The following is a 17,816-nucleotide window of genomic DNA, read 5'->3' on the forward strand; positions in this document are numbered from 1 at the left end:
CTTCCTTAGTTGTTTCCCTAATTCGTATCTTCCACAAAGGGACACATCCAAACTCTCATAGCCATTCAATGTGTATCCACACTTGGACTTGCTACACACACTCTATCCACCACTCTCTGGAAACTGTAGTTCAATTGCAGGCAAATTTCTTTTTATTTCTAAAGCTAAATTTCTTGACTTTCTAACCTATTTTCCTTATAGAAATACGGCAGCTTGTCTCTAACACATCTGCTTCACATACCCTGGGCAAGGAAAAAAATGGTTCTATGCACAGGTGGAAACAGAACCACACCACTAAAAGCCTTTAACTAGGTGGAAAGCAAATATGCTGGAATGAGGAATGTCGTGAGGAAGGTGAATAGAAAGTTGAGGAGTGAATGTCTCTATAATGTCATTATGGCAATCAGAGAAGAAAAAGAAATAAAAGGAATACAAATTGGAAAAGAAGAAGTAAAAGTGTCACTGTTTGCAGATGACATGATACTATACATAGAGAATCCTAAAGATGCCACCAGAAAACTACTAGAGCTAATCAATGAATTTGGTAAAGTTGCAGGATACAAAATTAATGCACAGAAATCCCTTGCATTCCTATACACTACTGATGAAAAATCTGAAAGAGAATTTAAAGAAATACTCCCATTTACCATTGCAACAAAAAGAATAAAATACCTAGGAATAAACCTACCTAGGGAGACAAAAGACCTGTATGCAGAAAACTATAAGACACTGATGAAAGAAATTAAAGATGATACCAACAGATGGAGAGATATACCATGTTCTTGGATTGGAAGAATCCACATTGTGAAAATGACTATACTACCCAAAGCAATCTACAGATTCAATGCAATCCCTATCAAATTACCAATGGCATTTTGTACAGAACTAAAACAAAAAATCTTAAAATTTGTATGGAGACACAAAAGACCCCAAATAGCCAGAGCGGTCTTGAGAGAAAAAAACGGAGCTGGAGGAATCAGGCTCCCTGACTTCAGACTATACTACAAAGCTACAGTAATTAAGACAATATGGTACTGGCACAAAAACATAAACATAGGTGAATGGATAGATAGAATGATAGAAAGCCCAGAGATAAACCCACACACCTATGGTCAACTAATCTATGACAAAGGAGGCAAAGATATACAATGGAGAAAAGACAGCCTCTTCAATAAGTGGTGCTGGGAAACCTGGACAGCTACATGTAAAAGAATGAAATTAGAACACTCCCTAACACCATACACAAAAATAAACTCAAAATGGATTCGAGACCTAAATGTAAGACCGGACACTATAAAACTCTTAGAGGAAAACATAGGAAGAACACTCTTTGACATAAATCACAGCAAAATCTTTTTTGATCCACCTCCTACAGTAATGGAAATAAAAACAAAAATAAACAAATGGTACCTAATGAAACTTCAAAGCTTTTGCACAGCAAAGGAAACCATAAACAAGACGAAAAGACAACCCTCAGAATGGGAGAAAATATTTGCAAACGAAGCAATGGACAAAGGATTAACCTCTAAAATATATAAACAGCTCATGCAGCTCAATATTAAAGAAACAAACAACCCAATCCAAAAATGGGCAGAAGACCTAAATAGACATTTCTCCAAAGACATACAGATGGCCAAGAAGCACATGAAAAGCTGCTCAACATCACTAATTATTAGAGAAATGCAAATCAAAACTGCAATGAGGTATCACCTCACACCAGTTAGAATGGGCAGGCATCATCAGAAAATCTACAAACAACAAATGCTGGAGAGGGTGTGGAGAAAAGGGAACCCTCTTGCACTGTTGGTGGGAATGTAAACTGATACAGCCACTATGGAGAACAGTATGGAGGTTCCTTAAAAAACTAAAAATAGAACTACCATATGATCCAGCAATCCCACTATTGGGCATATACCGAGAGAAAACCATAATTCAAAAAGACACATGCACCTCAATATTCATTGCAGCAATATTTACAATAGCCAGGTCATGGAAACAACCTAAATGCCCATCGACAGATGAATGGATAAAGAAGATGTGGTACATATATACAATGGAATATTACTCAGCCATAAAAAGGAACGAAACTGGGTCATTTGTAGAGACGTGGATGGATCTAGAGACTGTCATACAGAGTGAAGTAAGTCAGAAAGAGAAAAACAAATATCGTATATTAACGTATATATGTGGAACCTAGAAAAATGGTACAGATGAACTGGTTTGCAGGGCAGAAATTGAGACACAGATGTAGAGAACAAATGTATGGCCACCAAGGGGGGAAAGCGGTGGCGGGGCGGGGTGTGTGATGAACTGGGCAACTGGGATTGACATGTATACACTGATGTGTATAAAATTGATGACTAATAAGGACCTGCTGTGTACAAAAATAAGTAATATAAAATTCAAAAATTCAAAAAATAAATAAAGTGATTGCCATCTTCCTTCACTGTGTTTTTTTTGTTTTTTTTTTTTTGTGGTACGCAGGCCTCTCACTGTTGTGGCCTCTCCCGTTGTGGAGCACAGGCTCCGGACGCGCAGGCTCAGAGGCCATGGCTCACGGGCCCAGCCGCTCCACGGCATGTGGGATCTTCCCGGACCGGGGCACGAACCCATGTCCCCTTCATCGGCAGGTGGACTCTCAACTGCTGCGCCACCAGGGAAGCCCCCCTTCACTGTGTTTATAAGTAGCTTATAAAATTTACAGGGAGGGAATTCCCTGGCAGTCCAGTGGTTAGGACTCAAAGCTTTCACTGCCAAGGGCGTGGGTTCAATCCCTGGTTAGGGAACTAAGATCCTGCAAGCTGCGCCACGCAGGGAAAAAAGAAAAAAAGAAAAAATTTACAAGGAGTTTAATATACAGGAGAAGCATTCAGATATAGAGCACATTTGATATTTACTTTCACATAATCTCACAAAGTGTCCAATTTTGTGTTGTGTGATTGTATGGTATTGCTTTCATCTCATTCAGACTCAGATTCAGGCTACCGAAAACTCCCCTCAAAAGTCCATGTAAGCCACTGTCAAACCTCCTCATACTGTTTTTTTTTTAAAACTTCTTTAATGATGCACAATCCATCCAATGGTCAGCCTACCATCCAACAAACACCAGCCTCCCAAATATTCCCTGAATCTGCCTCCATCCTCTCCCCGCTGTGCACTAGTTCAGACCTCCATCAGTTGCAGCCTGGAACCTTGAAATAGCTTCAGAGCTGGTCACCCTACCTTCAGTTTGGTCTCCACTCAAACCCATCTTTCACACTGCCATCAGAATTTCATCTGAATTGCTGATATGCTTGAGCCAGTCGCTCAAGACCCTGCTTAAAATTTTAGTTCACAGCCTTTTACTTGGCCTGCCAAATCTTTCAAAACTAGACCCTTGCTTACTTCTTCACCCTCATCCTCAGCCACTCGTGTTTTGACGTCCTTCAATCCAACAAATGTAAACTTTCTGCTCTGGTCCCTCAGTCTGAAATGTATCAACACTCAGCTCTCCCCAACACCTCCCTTTCTTTGTGCTTTTGTAGCATCCTGTAGGTAGCTCCATCAGAACATCTGCCACTTTGTTTGGAATAGTCAGTTTATATACTCTTCTCCTTAAGTAGTCTATCAGTTCCTAAAGAGCAAGAATATGTATCTCAGGACTTCCTTGGTGGTCCAGTGGTTAAGAATCCACCTTCCAATGCAGGGGACGTGGGTTCGATCTCTGGTCAGGGAACTAAGATCCCACACGCCACGGGGCAACTAACCCGGAGCACCACAACTACTTAGCCCGCATACTCTGGAGCCTGCGAGCCACAACTAGAGAGAAGCCTGCATGATGCAACGAAGATCCCACATGCCTGCAACTAAGACTAACAACTAAGACGCAGCCAAATAAAAAAAAAAAAAATAAGAATCTGTATCTCAGATCTGAATTCCCAGTGTTTACCATGCATCTGGTATACAGCTAGATGCTTGCTCTACTAGGAGCTTGTTCTTGTTAATTGCTTTCCACCCAAACATTAAAAAAATAAAAACAAACAAACAAAAGCCTGCCCTTTATCAAGCTTACTGTGAACTATTTATTACAACCAATCTTTTACATTTGCTCCCTTTTTCTTTTCTTTTTTTTGGCTGTGTTGGGTCTTTGTTGCTGCTTGCGGGCTTTCTCTAGTTGCGGCGATCGGGCGCTACTCTTCATTGCGGTGCGCAGGCTTCTCACTGTGGTGGTTTCTCTTGTTGTGGAGCTCTAGGAGCACAGGCTTCAGTAGTTGTGGCACACAGGCTCAGTAGTTATGGCTCGCGGGCTCTAGAGCGCAGGCTCAGTAGTGTGGCACACGGGCTTAGTTGCTCCGTGGCACGTGGGATCTTCCTGGACCAGGGCTCAAACCCACGTCCCCTGCATTGGCAGGCAGATTCTTAACCACTGCACCACCAGGGAAGCCCAGAAGCCTCCCTTTCTTAAAAGAAACTTTAGGTTCTTGGGTCCAGCTATTTGGTAGAATCCTAGCTGATGTACTCACCTCTGACTTCCTGCCAAATCACATGGCTTTTCACAGTTCCTTATTCTCCTTGCAGCTTTTGACTGCTGTCCATTTTCTCCTTAAACCACCTTCTATGACTTCACACCACTGCCAAGATTGCCCTTGAGGATCTGTTTCAGATTCCTCATTGCCTTGAGTCATTTAACCTACCCACCATCACCATAAATACATTCCCTTGTACACTTTTGGGTTGTCTTGCTATTTGTGTTAGCAATTAACTCAACAAAAAATCTTATCTCATGAAATACCGCTGTAGAAGCAAGAATTTCTTTAAAAAAATAAATTCTTCAAATTTAATACCATTGTAGGTTAATTAAGATGCAAGTTTCTCCACTAATCCCCTAGGTCTGGCATAGACTGAGTACACCTGCCTTTTCTCTCATCACTTCAGACTCCATTACTAATATACCTTTCTTTTTTATTTGTTTGCTCACACCAAAAGGGTTTTTTTCTTCTTATTGTCGTTTATTAATTTTCAAGCATTGCTGTCCTCTCCCTGATTCCCTACTTCCCTCTATATTTCCAAGAGTCCCTAGGGAAAGTGGGTGGAGGAGGGAGCCAATATGTGGGGCTGTGGCCTTGTAGCTCAGTTAGCCTCAAATTTATTTTTAAATTTACTCAAGATTATCTGAGGACATATATATGTATATATTAGTGCCAAAATATGTGCGTGCGCAGGTTCACACCTTTTCAAGGTCCATTAGGTTCTCGTGAAAATATGGGGTGAGGATGGGAGGGTCAAACACATTTCTTACGACGATACTTGGAGCGTAGCCAGCCTCAGGAGCGCAGATGGTATTACAGAAAGTTGTGCGTAGCGGTGGAAAGCCCGGGAGTCTCCTCCGTGACCTTGGCCAAGTCACTGAAACTTTGGGTTTATTCCCTGTAAAATGGAGAAAACCGTACTGGGTTATCGAAAGAATAAACGAAATAATGTAAGTAAAAGTACTCTGAGAAAAATAATGCTGGTTTCTTTGAACGGGGATCCCAAGCAGCTGGATTCCCATCCGTCGGTATTTCGCTCTTCCCCGCAGTCCAAGAGAGCTACCCCTCTGGAAGCCTGAGGCGCGGGCCTCGGCTCGTCTCCATGGCAACGTCTCCGGCATCCCGAGCTCCGCCCCCCCCCCCCCCCCCCCGCCGCCGCGAGGACCGGAAGCAGCGTCCTGTTGGGCGCTTCCCCGGCTTCTCCCCCAAAACGCGGGGTCATCCTTCCTAGGCCGGAGGTGAGAGTACGTCTCTTCGCTCTGCTAGGCCTCTGGGAGAAGCGACCGGCACCCGGGGGGATGGGGAAGGGATGGCCGTCGGCCTGGGGCCACCTCACGGGAGCCCCACCACCACTCCTAGCACGCGCCCGCGCAACCCCTCTTCATACCCCTCCCCGCCCCCACCCCGGCTACCTCTTCCTCACGCCCCCGGCGCTTCCCCGCGGCCTCCACCTCGTCCCGCACCTCCTGGCCTCTTACAGCGCGTGCGTGCACCCCCTCTCCTTGTCCGGGTACCCCGTGGCGCCTGACCCCCGCCCCCCAAGCCGACCTCCTCCCATCACCCTCCGCGCGCTTACCTGACCTCCCGCGCACCCTCCCCCCGCGCCCATTCTCCTCGTGTGGTCTCGCGGAGTCGGGTCCCCGTCCGGGAGCGGCGCCGTGTGGTGGAGGAAGGTGTCCCGGGACCGTCGGGAGCAGGCTCAGCAGAGGAGGTATTTCCAAGGGAGAGTGGGTCCCCTCGGGAAAGACCCACGGATCTGGGACTCTGGGCGAAACCTTCCCTCCAGGGACCGGGTTCGTTACGGACCCTCGCGCGGTGTTGGGGGTTTGGTCTCTTGGGTGGAACTGAGAGCAATTGTGGACCCGGCACAGACTTCGCTCCTGGTGCGGGAGACGCAAAGTGCGTCCCGGTGGCCACTCCTGCGACTTCCAGAGGATGCTTTAGCTTAGGGGCTCTCTGTGTAACTCCCCTAGACGGCTCCAGACACGTGGCCTCAAACCCCACCTGTCGCTCCGGTCTCGATCCCAGATTCGGTTCCGGCTCAGGATCATATGGGTCTGCCGCCCTTCTTTGCGCTGGGACCCCGGCCACCGGCTCTGGACCGCGCAGCACCGTAGAAGGTGTGGATGGCCTGAACTCAGACCCCAGCCCTGCTCCTTTGCCTTTGGTCTCCTTACCTGAGCTTGCCCTGGCGGGTTCCTCAACGTGGGGATGAAAAGAACCTTACAGGGCTTTTGTGGGGATTTAAATGAGTTTGTATTTATTAAGATCCCTAAACGAGTGCTTAGCACATAGTAAATTCTCTGCGTTTCGGTTGTGGAGCACTGTATAAAGTTGTGTCATTTATTTGGTAACCTTGTCTTTCCCGGGCTAGAATATAAGCTCTATGCAGCCGCAGGCTTTGTTCGGGTCACCGCCATATCTTCAGTGCCTAGAAGAGTTCTCGGTGAAGTGGGGGAAAAAATGGTAGAGAAGAAAAATAGGGGCACATATAACAGTTTAAATTAGCTGTCAGTTACTAGTGATACATATACTAAAATGCTACTAAGGAAAGTGTCTTCCCACCTCCTTCCTGCTAACAAGCTAGCGATACTTGGAGAAATTGTTGCCCCCATACATCACTATGTTGCTGGTGACACTGTGATTTGATACAGCGTTTTCTATAATCTATTTGATAATACATAGCAAGATATTTGTCCCTTTTCCTTTGACCCCAGTAAGTCAAGTCCTTGGGACATCTTTGAAGGAAATAATTTGAAAGGAGAAAAATAGTATATTTTCTGAAAATGTGCTTCCCAGCATTGTTTATAATAGTAAAAATTAGAAACAGCCTAAATATTCTACAGTAAAAAGATAATTAAGTAAATAATATGGATGTCACAGATGAGCAGTAGACATGGACATGAAAAAATGGAAATACATTAAGATGGAGGAATATGCTTTTTTCTTTTGAATGGTCCCTTTAATGCCAAAGTAATATTGTTTTTAAAATTAGTAAGCATCGAAAAAAAAATCTATGCAAAAGTACTTCTCTCCTGAGACTATTCCTTAGAGCTCCTTGCAGCAGTCTAGAAAAACTTAAACTGGCTCTTCGAGGCTGACCCAGAGTCATAACTTTCCTCAGCCTTCCCTTATTTCTGTTCTCCAGGAGCTCCTCTGCAACCCTGGCTGAACTCTTATTGTGATAGTCAGCCTCACGTGCATGATTTTCAGAATAGATTGCGAATTACTCATGTATGTAAATTAATGCCTCTGAGCTCTTTGATTCTCTTAGAGAAGGAAGTGTTCTTTGAAAGCATGGTTTATGTTAAGATTAAGGGCAGCACTTTCTGTACAGCCTTATGTTTCTAATCTTAGTTGTATCGTTCTAAGAAGCATTTGTCTCTGCCTTGTTTCCACTTGTCTCTTTAACCATATTTAGGAGTGTCCATAAGGAGAGTTTCACCTTCTTGAAGATTAAAGCCTAGCAGTTCTGAGCTATTCCTAGTCCAAATGTCTGCCAAATTGAGAGAGACATCAAAACTCCTTCCACAAACTTCAGGGGACCCTGACTGCATTCTGGCAATGAAGGTGGAAGAGGGAGGGCAGGCCTCTAATATGGTCTCCAGCCGCCACTGGAGCAGCTACTACAGCTCAGAGGCCTACCGCCAGCGGTTCAGGCAGTTTGACTACCAAGAGTCATCTGGGCCCCGGGAGGCTCTGAGCCGGCTCCGCGAGCTGTGCTGTCAGTGGCTGAGGCCAGAGGTGCACAGCAAGGAGCAGATCCTGGAGCTGCTCGTGCTGGAGCAGTTCCTGGCCATGTTGCCTGAGGAGCTGCAGGCCTGGTTTGAAGAGAACCGACCAGAGAGTGGAGAGGAAGCCGTGGTGATGCTGGAGGAGCTGGAGAAAGAACATGACAGGGTGGCTGAACAGGTGAGAAGGGGCTGTGGGCATGAGGGACAAGGCTGAGTCAGGAGCTCTGGCACATCACTGGGGTTAGAGCTCCCAAATTGTACTCCCACTCAGCACAACTAAATGTAGAGTGTGGTGAGTGGACTCCCAGCTGTGCCAGAGAACAGAACGCGCCTCTGCCTTCCTCCCTTTTCCTGTGTCCCAGGATAGTTTCTTCACTGTTATTTTATCTTCAAGTCCCAACCTGATTCCCTTCTTCAGCCTCAGTTAGTACCAAACTGTTTCTAGGTCTCTCTTGGACGAAATGAGGACATGCTTGCAAAGAAGCTATCAACTTGTGAAATCACTCAGGAGACACCATGTAGCCAGCTTAAGCCCACAAAAAAGCAACTGCAGTGGGCATCGAAGGAGCATCACACCTTAAGACAAAATGGTGAGGGGCAGGGTTCAGTTCATGGTTGGGGGGTGGGAAGGTGGCCTCTCAGCCCACCCATCACACACATCTAGGCTACGTTCTGTAAGCGGTCTCCAATCTCCCCTCCTGCCTCCTGTTCCTGTGGGAACTTCCACCATTATATATCCTGCCAGTGCACATTCTCAGTATTTTGTCCTCATTTCCTTCTCAGAGATTCTTATAATATCGTTCAGATTTTTGAATCCTTGACATCATCTCCATCCGGATTTTCAAACCTTTTTTTAAGCAGCATGGCCCTCTTCTCAATGAAATTTTATGCGGAGTTGCAATATATTAAACAGATGAAAACACAGCTACTCTGACTAAAGCAGGAACAAGCAGTGTCAGCCCACCTCTTCCGCCATCAGGCAGTCCCTGAGGCCCTTTTGAGGGACCCCAAGGTCACGGTCTAAAGACTGATTCATTTATTTTTATAACTTTTGTTTATTGATACTCTTGTACTAAATCTTGCTTATTGCTACCCACTACCACATTTAATTCCTCTCCTTCAGTTGCTCCTCTGCTTCTCCAATAATTCCTCATCTTTTAGGCCCTTTCTTTTCCTCCAGACTTTCCTCAGTTTCTAATGTATCTTTTTACCCCTACCCACCATTCTACCTTTTGCACAGAGCTTTTCATCTTTTTTTTTTTAGAGCTTTTCATCTTTATAGTTGCCCGCCTCATCAGTATATAAACCTCTTTCACCTTTTGATCTTCTCAGTGTTTTCTGCCTTACCCTCTCCATCCTCCACATTGTGATGCTATACTTCAAACATGCCAGCTAAAAAATAGTCTATATATATTTCATTTGGATCATTCTATTTCGTTTTCCTTCCTTCTGAACAGAGAACTGGTTACATTTGCTTTTCCATGTATTATTTCAGATAGAGACACTGGAACTATAAATGTGAAATCAGCTTCAAGGCGAAAGACTTCTTCAGGCAAAGAACTGCATCACAAAGTTTCTAACACTCTTCAAATGAATGCTTCCCAGAGTTTCACATTTAGAGGAACCTGTGAACAAGATAGAAAGTTTGAAAGAAGACAGGGAAACCGTACTCGAAAAAAACAACACAAATGTAATGAATGTGGGAAAGTCTTTACTCAGAGCTCAGCCCTTAATCTACATCAGAGGATCCACAGTGGAGAGAAACCTTATACATGTGACGTGTGTGCAAAGGCTTTCAGCCGAAGTGCAATCCTGATTCAACATCGAAGAACCCACACTGGGGAGAAACCCTTCAAATGTCATGAATGTGGGAAAGCCTTTAGTCAGAGCTCGAATCTTTTCAGACATAGGAAAAAACATACTAGAGAGAAAGTCCCATCAGTGCTGTGAGGGAGTCAAAACATTTACTGAGAACTTTTTCAACAGGGGAGCAGACACAAGGCACCAATACTCCTTTAGCATAAATCGGTAGTTTCAGTGGGCACCAGTTTCCTTTCAAAGGTTGTAAAAGCCACAGGAGAGAATGTAGAATATTTTCTGTCAGCATTGTTTGCTTTTCTGTACAGTGTCAGTTCAGATGATTGAGAGTCTAAAGCTTAAATCGGATTTCCATCCCTAGTGCAACTCTTGAAAAGATACTCTCAGACATGTCCTACTGTTTCCATTATTAACACAAATAATGAACTAGTATGTTCCTTTTTAGACAAGTACATTTTCCCTGTTGAGAAGGAGTGTGTGAGTTAGTATATAAGTGGGTATTCTCCATTTCATTTCTTGCACATTGGAGTTACTAGACCAAAGATTAAATCAGTTTTTTAAAAAAATTTCCTGGAAATTCTCTGGCAGTCCAGTGGTTAGGACTCCACACTTTCACTGCTGCAGGCCTGGATTCAGTCCCTGATCAGGGAACTAATATCCTCCAAGTCACGTGGTGTGGCCAAAAATAATAATAATAAAATATAATAAATTTCCTGTTTTATTTTCTGTTACCAGATTCAAAATATGAGAATAGGATTGAGGAGACCCAAAAGAATATGTACCTCAAGACCTAAGCTGAAATGTCCAGGGTCATTGTTAGGAAGCAGGTGAGTAAAGGGACTTTACTTGTCTCTTACAAAAACCTGAGAACCTACATACTGTTTTGTTTCAATTTTTAAAATTGAGGTTTAGTTGATGTATAATATCATCTATACATACTGTTGATGATACTAAGTAATTTCCTGTGTAGGAAAAAAAAAATTATCTCCTTTACAATTTATATTGGAAATATCTCAGTGAAAGCATTAAGATTTGCTCTACGTGTCTTTAGGAAGTGGCCTAAATATGATGAGTGTTCTAATAATGAACAGTTATCTGTGGGTGCTTATATAAAGTTGACGATCACCTTAACATAAAGAAATAAGGAAGATGAAGAAAAGACTGTCCAAACGAGACTGATGTTACCTGGTAAGTGTAGCACATAATGGAGAACTGTACTTACCTGGAAATGGGAACCCTTAACAGCTGGTGACTATCCTTCAGAGTTCTTCATGGCCTCTGTTCTGGCATTAATCAGCTGTGAACATGTTTCAGGCATCCCAGGACAACCTTTTCAGGGTCTTATGCATTCTTAGTAAATGAGTTTCTAGACAATTTATCATGATGTTAAGACCTTGGATTTCGATACTCTTGTACAAATGAGAAAATCACTAAAGTTCAATTTAAAGAGTCCATTGAGTTTAACCCACATTTAATTCAATCAGATTCTCTTGTTTAAAAAGTAAATGACTGGTTTTTTTTTTAAGTATTCTGACAATATATAACATAATGTCCCCCTTTCCAGGGATTCTTAATAAAACTCTGTATGTATTACAAGAATACATGGATTGTCGTGCCTCCCATGGTGCCACCATTACCCAATATGGAGGCAACCATGAGAAATGAAAGTCCTTAGAAGGAGAAGGGAAGATAGGCCTCATGGTGAACTTTGTACCTCATGAAGGGTAAACATTTCATTATCAGAAAATCCAGTCATATCTAGTGCTTGGACTAACTCCTGAGACAAATGTGGGATTACATGCTCTGCTTAGTTAGAATATTGATAAATATTAGATTAGTAAGGGGAGAGGAGAATACAAATTTTAATTTTAGAATTTTCTGATAGTGATTATACTTTGTAGCTCTAGTAAATATGAATAAGTATTGAGTTTTGTACATTTTCATTTATTAAAAATGTAAGAGTCTTTTTATTTGGGTCTCATTCTTTTTATAATTAAAGAGAGGAACAAGCCATCTATTAAAGAAGCAAATGCCTCAAAAGATACATGTATTGTGAATTACTGCTTAATCATGGAAAGAGTTTTTTGGGTACTATGTGAATAAAATGACAGAATCTAAATCAAATATTCTGAGGGAAGCGTCTTTCTTCACTTGCTTCTGCCATAAACTTTGCAAGATTACATTGTCTTCAGTGTGAGTAATCTGAACTTCTCCACCAGACAGTGATGTGAATCATATCATCTTAGAATAACGAATCTTTAAAGGGTGTCGCTGAGTACCCGAAGTTATCTTGCACTTACACAGGTCTCCTAATATGTAGAAGGTGCTAGTTTATGTAACTGGAGAATTAAATGACTTGGTGTAACCTTGATAAAATTAGCGTATTAGCACCCCATCAAACTGATTAATTTCCACAGATAGTAAATACTCCAAAATGAAATTGGTGTTTTTTAAGTGAATTTCACTCCATCTGAGCCTTTATTATTATCTATAATCCTATGTTCCCTCTTTTTCTCCCATTCTCTTCAGAGACTAGGTCAGATGTTTGTCACTGTCCTTGAAACTTCCTGTATCAGGAATGCTTCTGGATACAAAATCCACCTTTGGTGGCTTAAACAAATTAGACTTTGCAACCAGAAATCTGGAGGCGAGTTGCTGCTAGCTGTCAATCGGCAGCTGAACAATGACTTGTCTGGCTGCTATCTCTGCACTTCTTTGGACCTTTCCTTCATACTTATTTTCTCAGATATGCAAGAGAGCTGTCCCAGCTCTGGGAATGGCATCTGGGGTCAAGTCAGAGAGGAGGAGGGACTCCAGCCATGGCCATGTCTTCTACTAGGAAAAGGGAAAGCTTTCCAAGAAACTCTAGCAAAATTCTGCTTATGTTTCCTTGTTGCAGATGTGTCTAGTAAAGCCAATGTTTTCAACTCCTAGAGGGAAAGCAGCAGGGCAGATGGGGATTGGGAACCACAGTGAGTCAGCCAACAGTGTTTGCCATACTCCTTGGCCGCTTTCCTTTTCATGAGCAGATGGCTATGATTTTGCCTCCTTCATTATCAAAAAAAAAAAAAGATGAGAACTCCACCAAGTTTGTCAACTTACCTACATCTCACCCATCATTTCCTCTCCCCTTCCTTTCAGAATAATAGAGGAGTCTCTCTTCTCTGGTCCGTCAGCATTCCTTCCCACCTCTGAAGGATGTTGGCTGCCATCAGTTATTCTCTCTCTTTTTTATTCATCCTTTTGTTTTCCTTCAGGATCCATCTCTTCAACATTCAAATATGTTGATGTGACTTTTCTAGCATATTCTTAAAAATTCAAGATGGTGGCTAATCCCTGAGTCAGGGGGAGCAAAATGGCCCTTACTTTTGCCTCCTTCATATGCATCCATCTCTCAAACACAGTGATCTTTCTAAAACATAAATTTGATTATGTACCCTCCTTGCTTAAAACACAAGCCACCCATTGCTTTTTTTTTCCCCCTTTGGCCAAGCCGCACGTCTTGCGGTATCCTAGTTCCCCCACCGGGATTGAACCTGGGCCCTCAGCAGTGAAAGCATGGAGTCCTAACCACTGGACCGCCAGGGATTTCCCCCCATTGCTTTTAATATAAAATCAGAACTCCTAAACAAGGTTTTTGAGGCTTTTCATGATGTGACCACAGCTTACCATTTCAGCTTTCTCTTTTGTTACTGCCTCCTTAATACTCTATGCCAAGGACATTCTGAATTAGAAGTCCTTCTCCTGCCTCTGGGACTTTGTATGTGTTCCTTTTAAACTCTTATCCAGCTTCTGCACTTTATCTAACTCCTGTGTATTCTTCAGGTTTTAGCTTAAATGCCACTTCTTCCAGGAAGCCTACTGTAACACCCTAAGAATAGGTTGGGACCACCTCCACACCTTCCTATTGATTCCATAGTAATCTGTTCTCACCCTGGCATTACATTTATCACATGAAATACGATATTTTTAAAATATCAAACTACAGTCGGCCATAAAAAAGAACAAAATAATGTCATTTGCAGCAACATGGATGGACCTGGAGATTGTCATAGTGAAGTAAGTCAGACAGAGAAAGGCAAATATCATATGCTGCTTATATGTGGAATCTAAAAAAAAAAAAAAGGTACAGTTGAACTTATTTACAGTAGAGTCACAGATGTAGAACTTATGGTTACCGGGGGGAAGTGTCAGGGGAGGGATAAATTGGGAGATTGGGACTGACATATACACACTACTATGTATAAAATAGATAACTAATAAGGACTTACTGTATAGCACAGGGAACTCAACTCGACTCTGTAATGACCTATACGGGAAAAGAATCTAAAAAAGAGTAAATATATGTATATATGTATATGTATAACTGATTCACTTTGCTGTACAGCTGAAGCTAACACAGCATTGTAAATCAACTATACTCCAATTTTTTTTTTTTTTTTTTTTTTTTTTTGCGGTACACGGGCCTCTCACTGTTGTGGCCTCTCCCGTTGTGGAGCACAGGCTCCGGACGCACAGGCTCAGCGGCCATAGGCTCACGGGCCCAGCCGCTCCACTGCATGTAGGATCTTCCCGGACCGGGGCACAAACCCGTGTCCCCTGCATCGGCAGGCAGACTCTCAACCACTGCGCCACCAGGGAAACCCACTCCAATAATTTTTAAAAGATAAAATATCAAACTGCAAATATGGCCCAAGGAAGAGGAGGAATGATACTTTGAGAAGAAAGAAGTCACGGAATAGTAAAAGAAAAAAAAAGCCCTCCTGATCCTGGGAATGGTGAGACAAAGAGAAGGTCAGACACGGGTGACGTTTCACCTCTGCAGAAATGCTGGAGGGGGTTGGGAGAGAACTTGAAAGGGGAGAAAGCTGGGCTTACTTGTCATTGAGTGCATTGGGGTGCATTGGGAAACAGTTGCTCAGCAGACTTCCTGTGCTCCAACCCTGGACTATTGTAAAAATGGCAATACAGAGTTAGTGAAGAGTCTACCAGCTACCATGTGATTTAGAAGATATGTAGCCGTTCCCCCTACCCGATGGGGACCTTGGAAAGGAGCTGATTGAACCACCTGGAGAATTGGGATCATTGGACAAAGTAACTTTGTGGAACCTGTAGCCAGAACTGTGAGTCTCAGCTACACCTTAGAGGAGTGGCTAGAGCCAAGGTGGAGGCAAATCATGAAGGAAGGGATACTGGCCTCCTGCCTCACCAGAAGAACAGATCACTTACTGCTGCAGGTTTGGTGAGCAAGCACCTCAGACTAGCTGCCCAGAATAGAAACCAGAGAGGCTCAGGAGGATAGCAAGGCCATCTGAGACCCAATCCACAGCACCACCTCACCACAGGGAATATAAACTCTCTTCCCAGACATCTAGATGGCAGAGAAGGACAGAGGGAGAAATAGCCGTGATAGGGAGTTGAACTTAAAATGGACCGAATAATTTAATTCAACTCTTTCATCACTACCACTCCCCACTCAATGGGGTGGGAATTCAAGAAGCAAAAACATCAGTTGTAAAAAATAAGTTCCACTTTTCAATGTGGTAGCTTTTTATCCACTAAATGGATACTATATCTACTCCTGTATTGACCTCACTATGCTATGTTTCTCCAGAGCATGAACTGCCTCATTCACGTGTTTCTCAAGCATCAGGCACAGTACATGCCCATAATAGGCACTCAAATATTTATGAAATGAAAATATTTGCAAATCTTATATGTGATAAAGGGTTAATATCCAGAATATGTAAAGAACTCCTATAATTCAACAGGAAAAAAACAAAACCCATTTCAAAAATGGGCAAAAGACATGAATAGACATTTCTCCAAAGAAAATATATAAATGGCCAGTAAGTACAGGAAAAGATGTTCAATATCACTAATCATTTGGGAAATGCAAATCAACACCTCAGTGAGATGCCACCTCACACCCATCATGCTGGCTGATTAAAAATACAAAAAATAACAAGCGTTGGCAAGGATGTGGAGAAACTGGAACCCTTGTGCACTGCTGATGGGAATGTAAAATGGTACAGCCACTGTGGAAAACAGTTTGGTGGTTCCTCAAAAAGCTAAACATAGAATTACCACATGGTATGGCAATTCCACTCCTGGTATATACCCCAAAGAATTGAAAGCATGGACTCAAACCAATACTTGTACACTCATGTTCATAGCAGCATTATTTACAACAGCCAAAAATTGGAAACAACCCACGTGTTCATCAATAAATCAATGGATAAGCAAAAATATGGTATACACATACAACTGGAATATCATTTAACGTTAAAAAGCAATGAAATTCTGATACGGGTTTTCCCCGCTTTTCAAAAGTTCACTTTACACCACTTCGCTTTTACGAAAGACCTACATTAGTACAGGCTTTTCCCACTATCTGAAAGTAGAGTGTTCCTATGAAACTTTTCATAAGCTGAAATGGTGTAAAGCAAAGAAGCAATTACTGTAGACACAGTTCTAAGCTATGGCAGTTTCACGCTGAGATGCTGAGAGCAGTTCTCCAGGAAGGAGCTTGGCAGTGCCACTCTAGCTGCTTGGGCGGCTTGCTGCCTCTATAACAGCTTGCCACCAAAACAAAGGCTGAATGCTGTCATTGCTTTTTGCCGTTTTCCTTAAAAGTGAAAATCCTCCTCAGATTTATTTCAGTTAGTGAAAACAGGTACAGGTATCCTCTGCTTTTTGAAAGTTTGCTTTCCATCACTGCACTTTTATGAAAGACCTACATTAGTACCTATTTAACGGTCCGTAATAGAGGCAGTATGCTCCCCACACGGCAAGACTGGCACAGCCAAGCTCCTTCCCTGGAACTACACCAAGCATCTCAGCATCAAGCTGCCGTAGCTTTGAACTGTGTCTGTGAGCATATGTGCTTTATCTTGATTTATTTCACGTATCCGTTAGCAAGATGTGTCGTAAAGTAATCGATTCTTTGCTTTACACCATTTCGGCTTCCGAAAAGTTTCATAGAAACTCCCTGCTATGGGATAGCAGAGGAAACTTGTACACACTACAACATGAATGAACCTTGAAAACATGCTAAGTGAAATAAGCCAGACAAAAAAGGATGAATATTGTATGATTCTACTTACATAAGGTATCTAGAATAGGCAGACTCATAGAGACAAAGTAGAATAGTGGTTACCAGGGCAGGGGGGAGAGAGGAATGAGGAGTTGTTTAATGGGTACAGAGTTTCTGTTTAGGGTGATAAAAAAGTTCTGGAAATGGATAATTGTGATGGCTGTACAACATTATAAATGTACTTAATGCCACTGAATTGTACACTTAAAAATGGTTAAAATGGTAAACTTTATGTATATTTTACCACAAGAGCATTGGAAGAAACAAAAAGGAAATAAATCAGTTTTCTATAATCCTGTCCTAATAACGTTTATATTCTAGTAAAAAAAAAAGAGGAATAATAAGAAACTCTATGGAATGCTGAAAAGCAGAAGATCTGGAAGATAAAATCCAGACGAGTGTTTGGTGAAGGGACTAACAATTTTCTCTTTGCCACTAACACTTAGGACAGGCAATGATGAGACTATCCCAGCAGCCCTAAAAGAAGATTTGAATGGACTATATGGGCTACAAATCCTGGATGGCTAGTAAATAATATTAAAATTAGTTATAATTTCCATCTTGGATTCAATGTATTTCCTTATATAAAGCCATATGCTAAGTTAATTACTTTATTGATTCCTGAAATTTTAAGCTAATGGATGTATCTTATTATCTGGC

At 42.5% G+C, this 17,816-nt stretch overlaps 1 protein-coding gene across 1 annotated transcript; it reads left to right on the forward strand.

Annotated features, from left to right (window-relative positions):
- The first annotated feature begins 8,000 nt into the window (after positions 1-8,000).
- Positions 8,001-10,854, forward strand: ZNF396 (zinc finger protein 396). Its single transcript, XM_065890347.1, has 4 exons — positions 8,001-8,420; positions 8,688-8,832; positions 9,738-10,079; positions 10,793-10,854. Exons 1-4 carry the CDS (start codon positions 8,001-8,003, stop codon positions 10,852-10,854), a joined length of 969 nt encoding a protein of 322 aa, XP_065746419.1.
- Positions 10,855-17,816: the final 6,962 nt, after the last annotated feature.

The sequence above is a fragment of the Phocoena phocoena genome, chromosome 13, assembly GCF_963924675.1.
Source record: "Phocoena phocoena chromosome 13, mPhoPho1.1, whole genome shotgun sequence".
Taxonomy (NCBI): domain Eukaryota; kingdom Metazoa; phylum Chordata; class Mammalia; order Artiodactyla; family Phocoenidae; genus Phocoena; species Phocoena phocoena.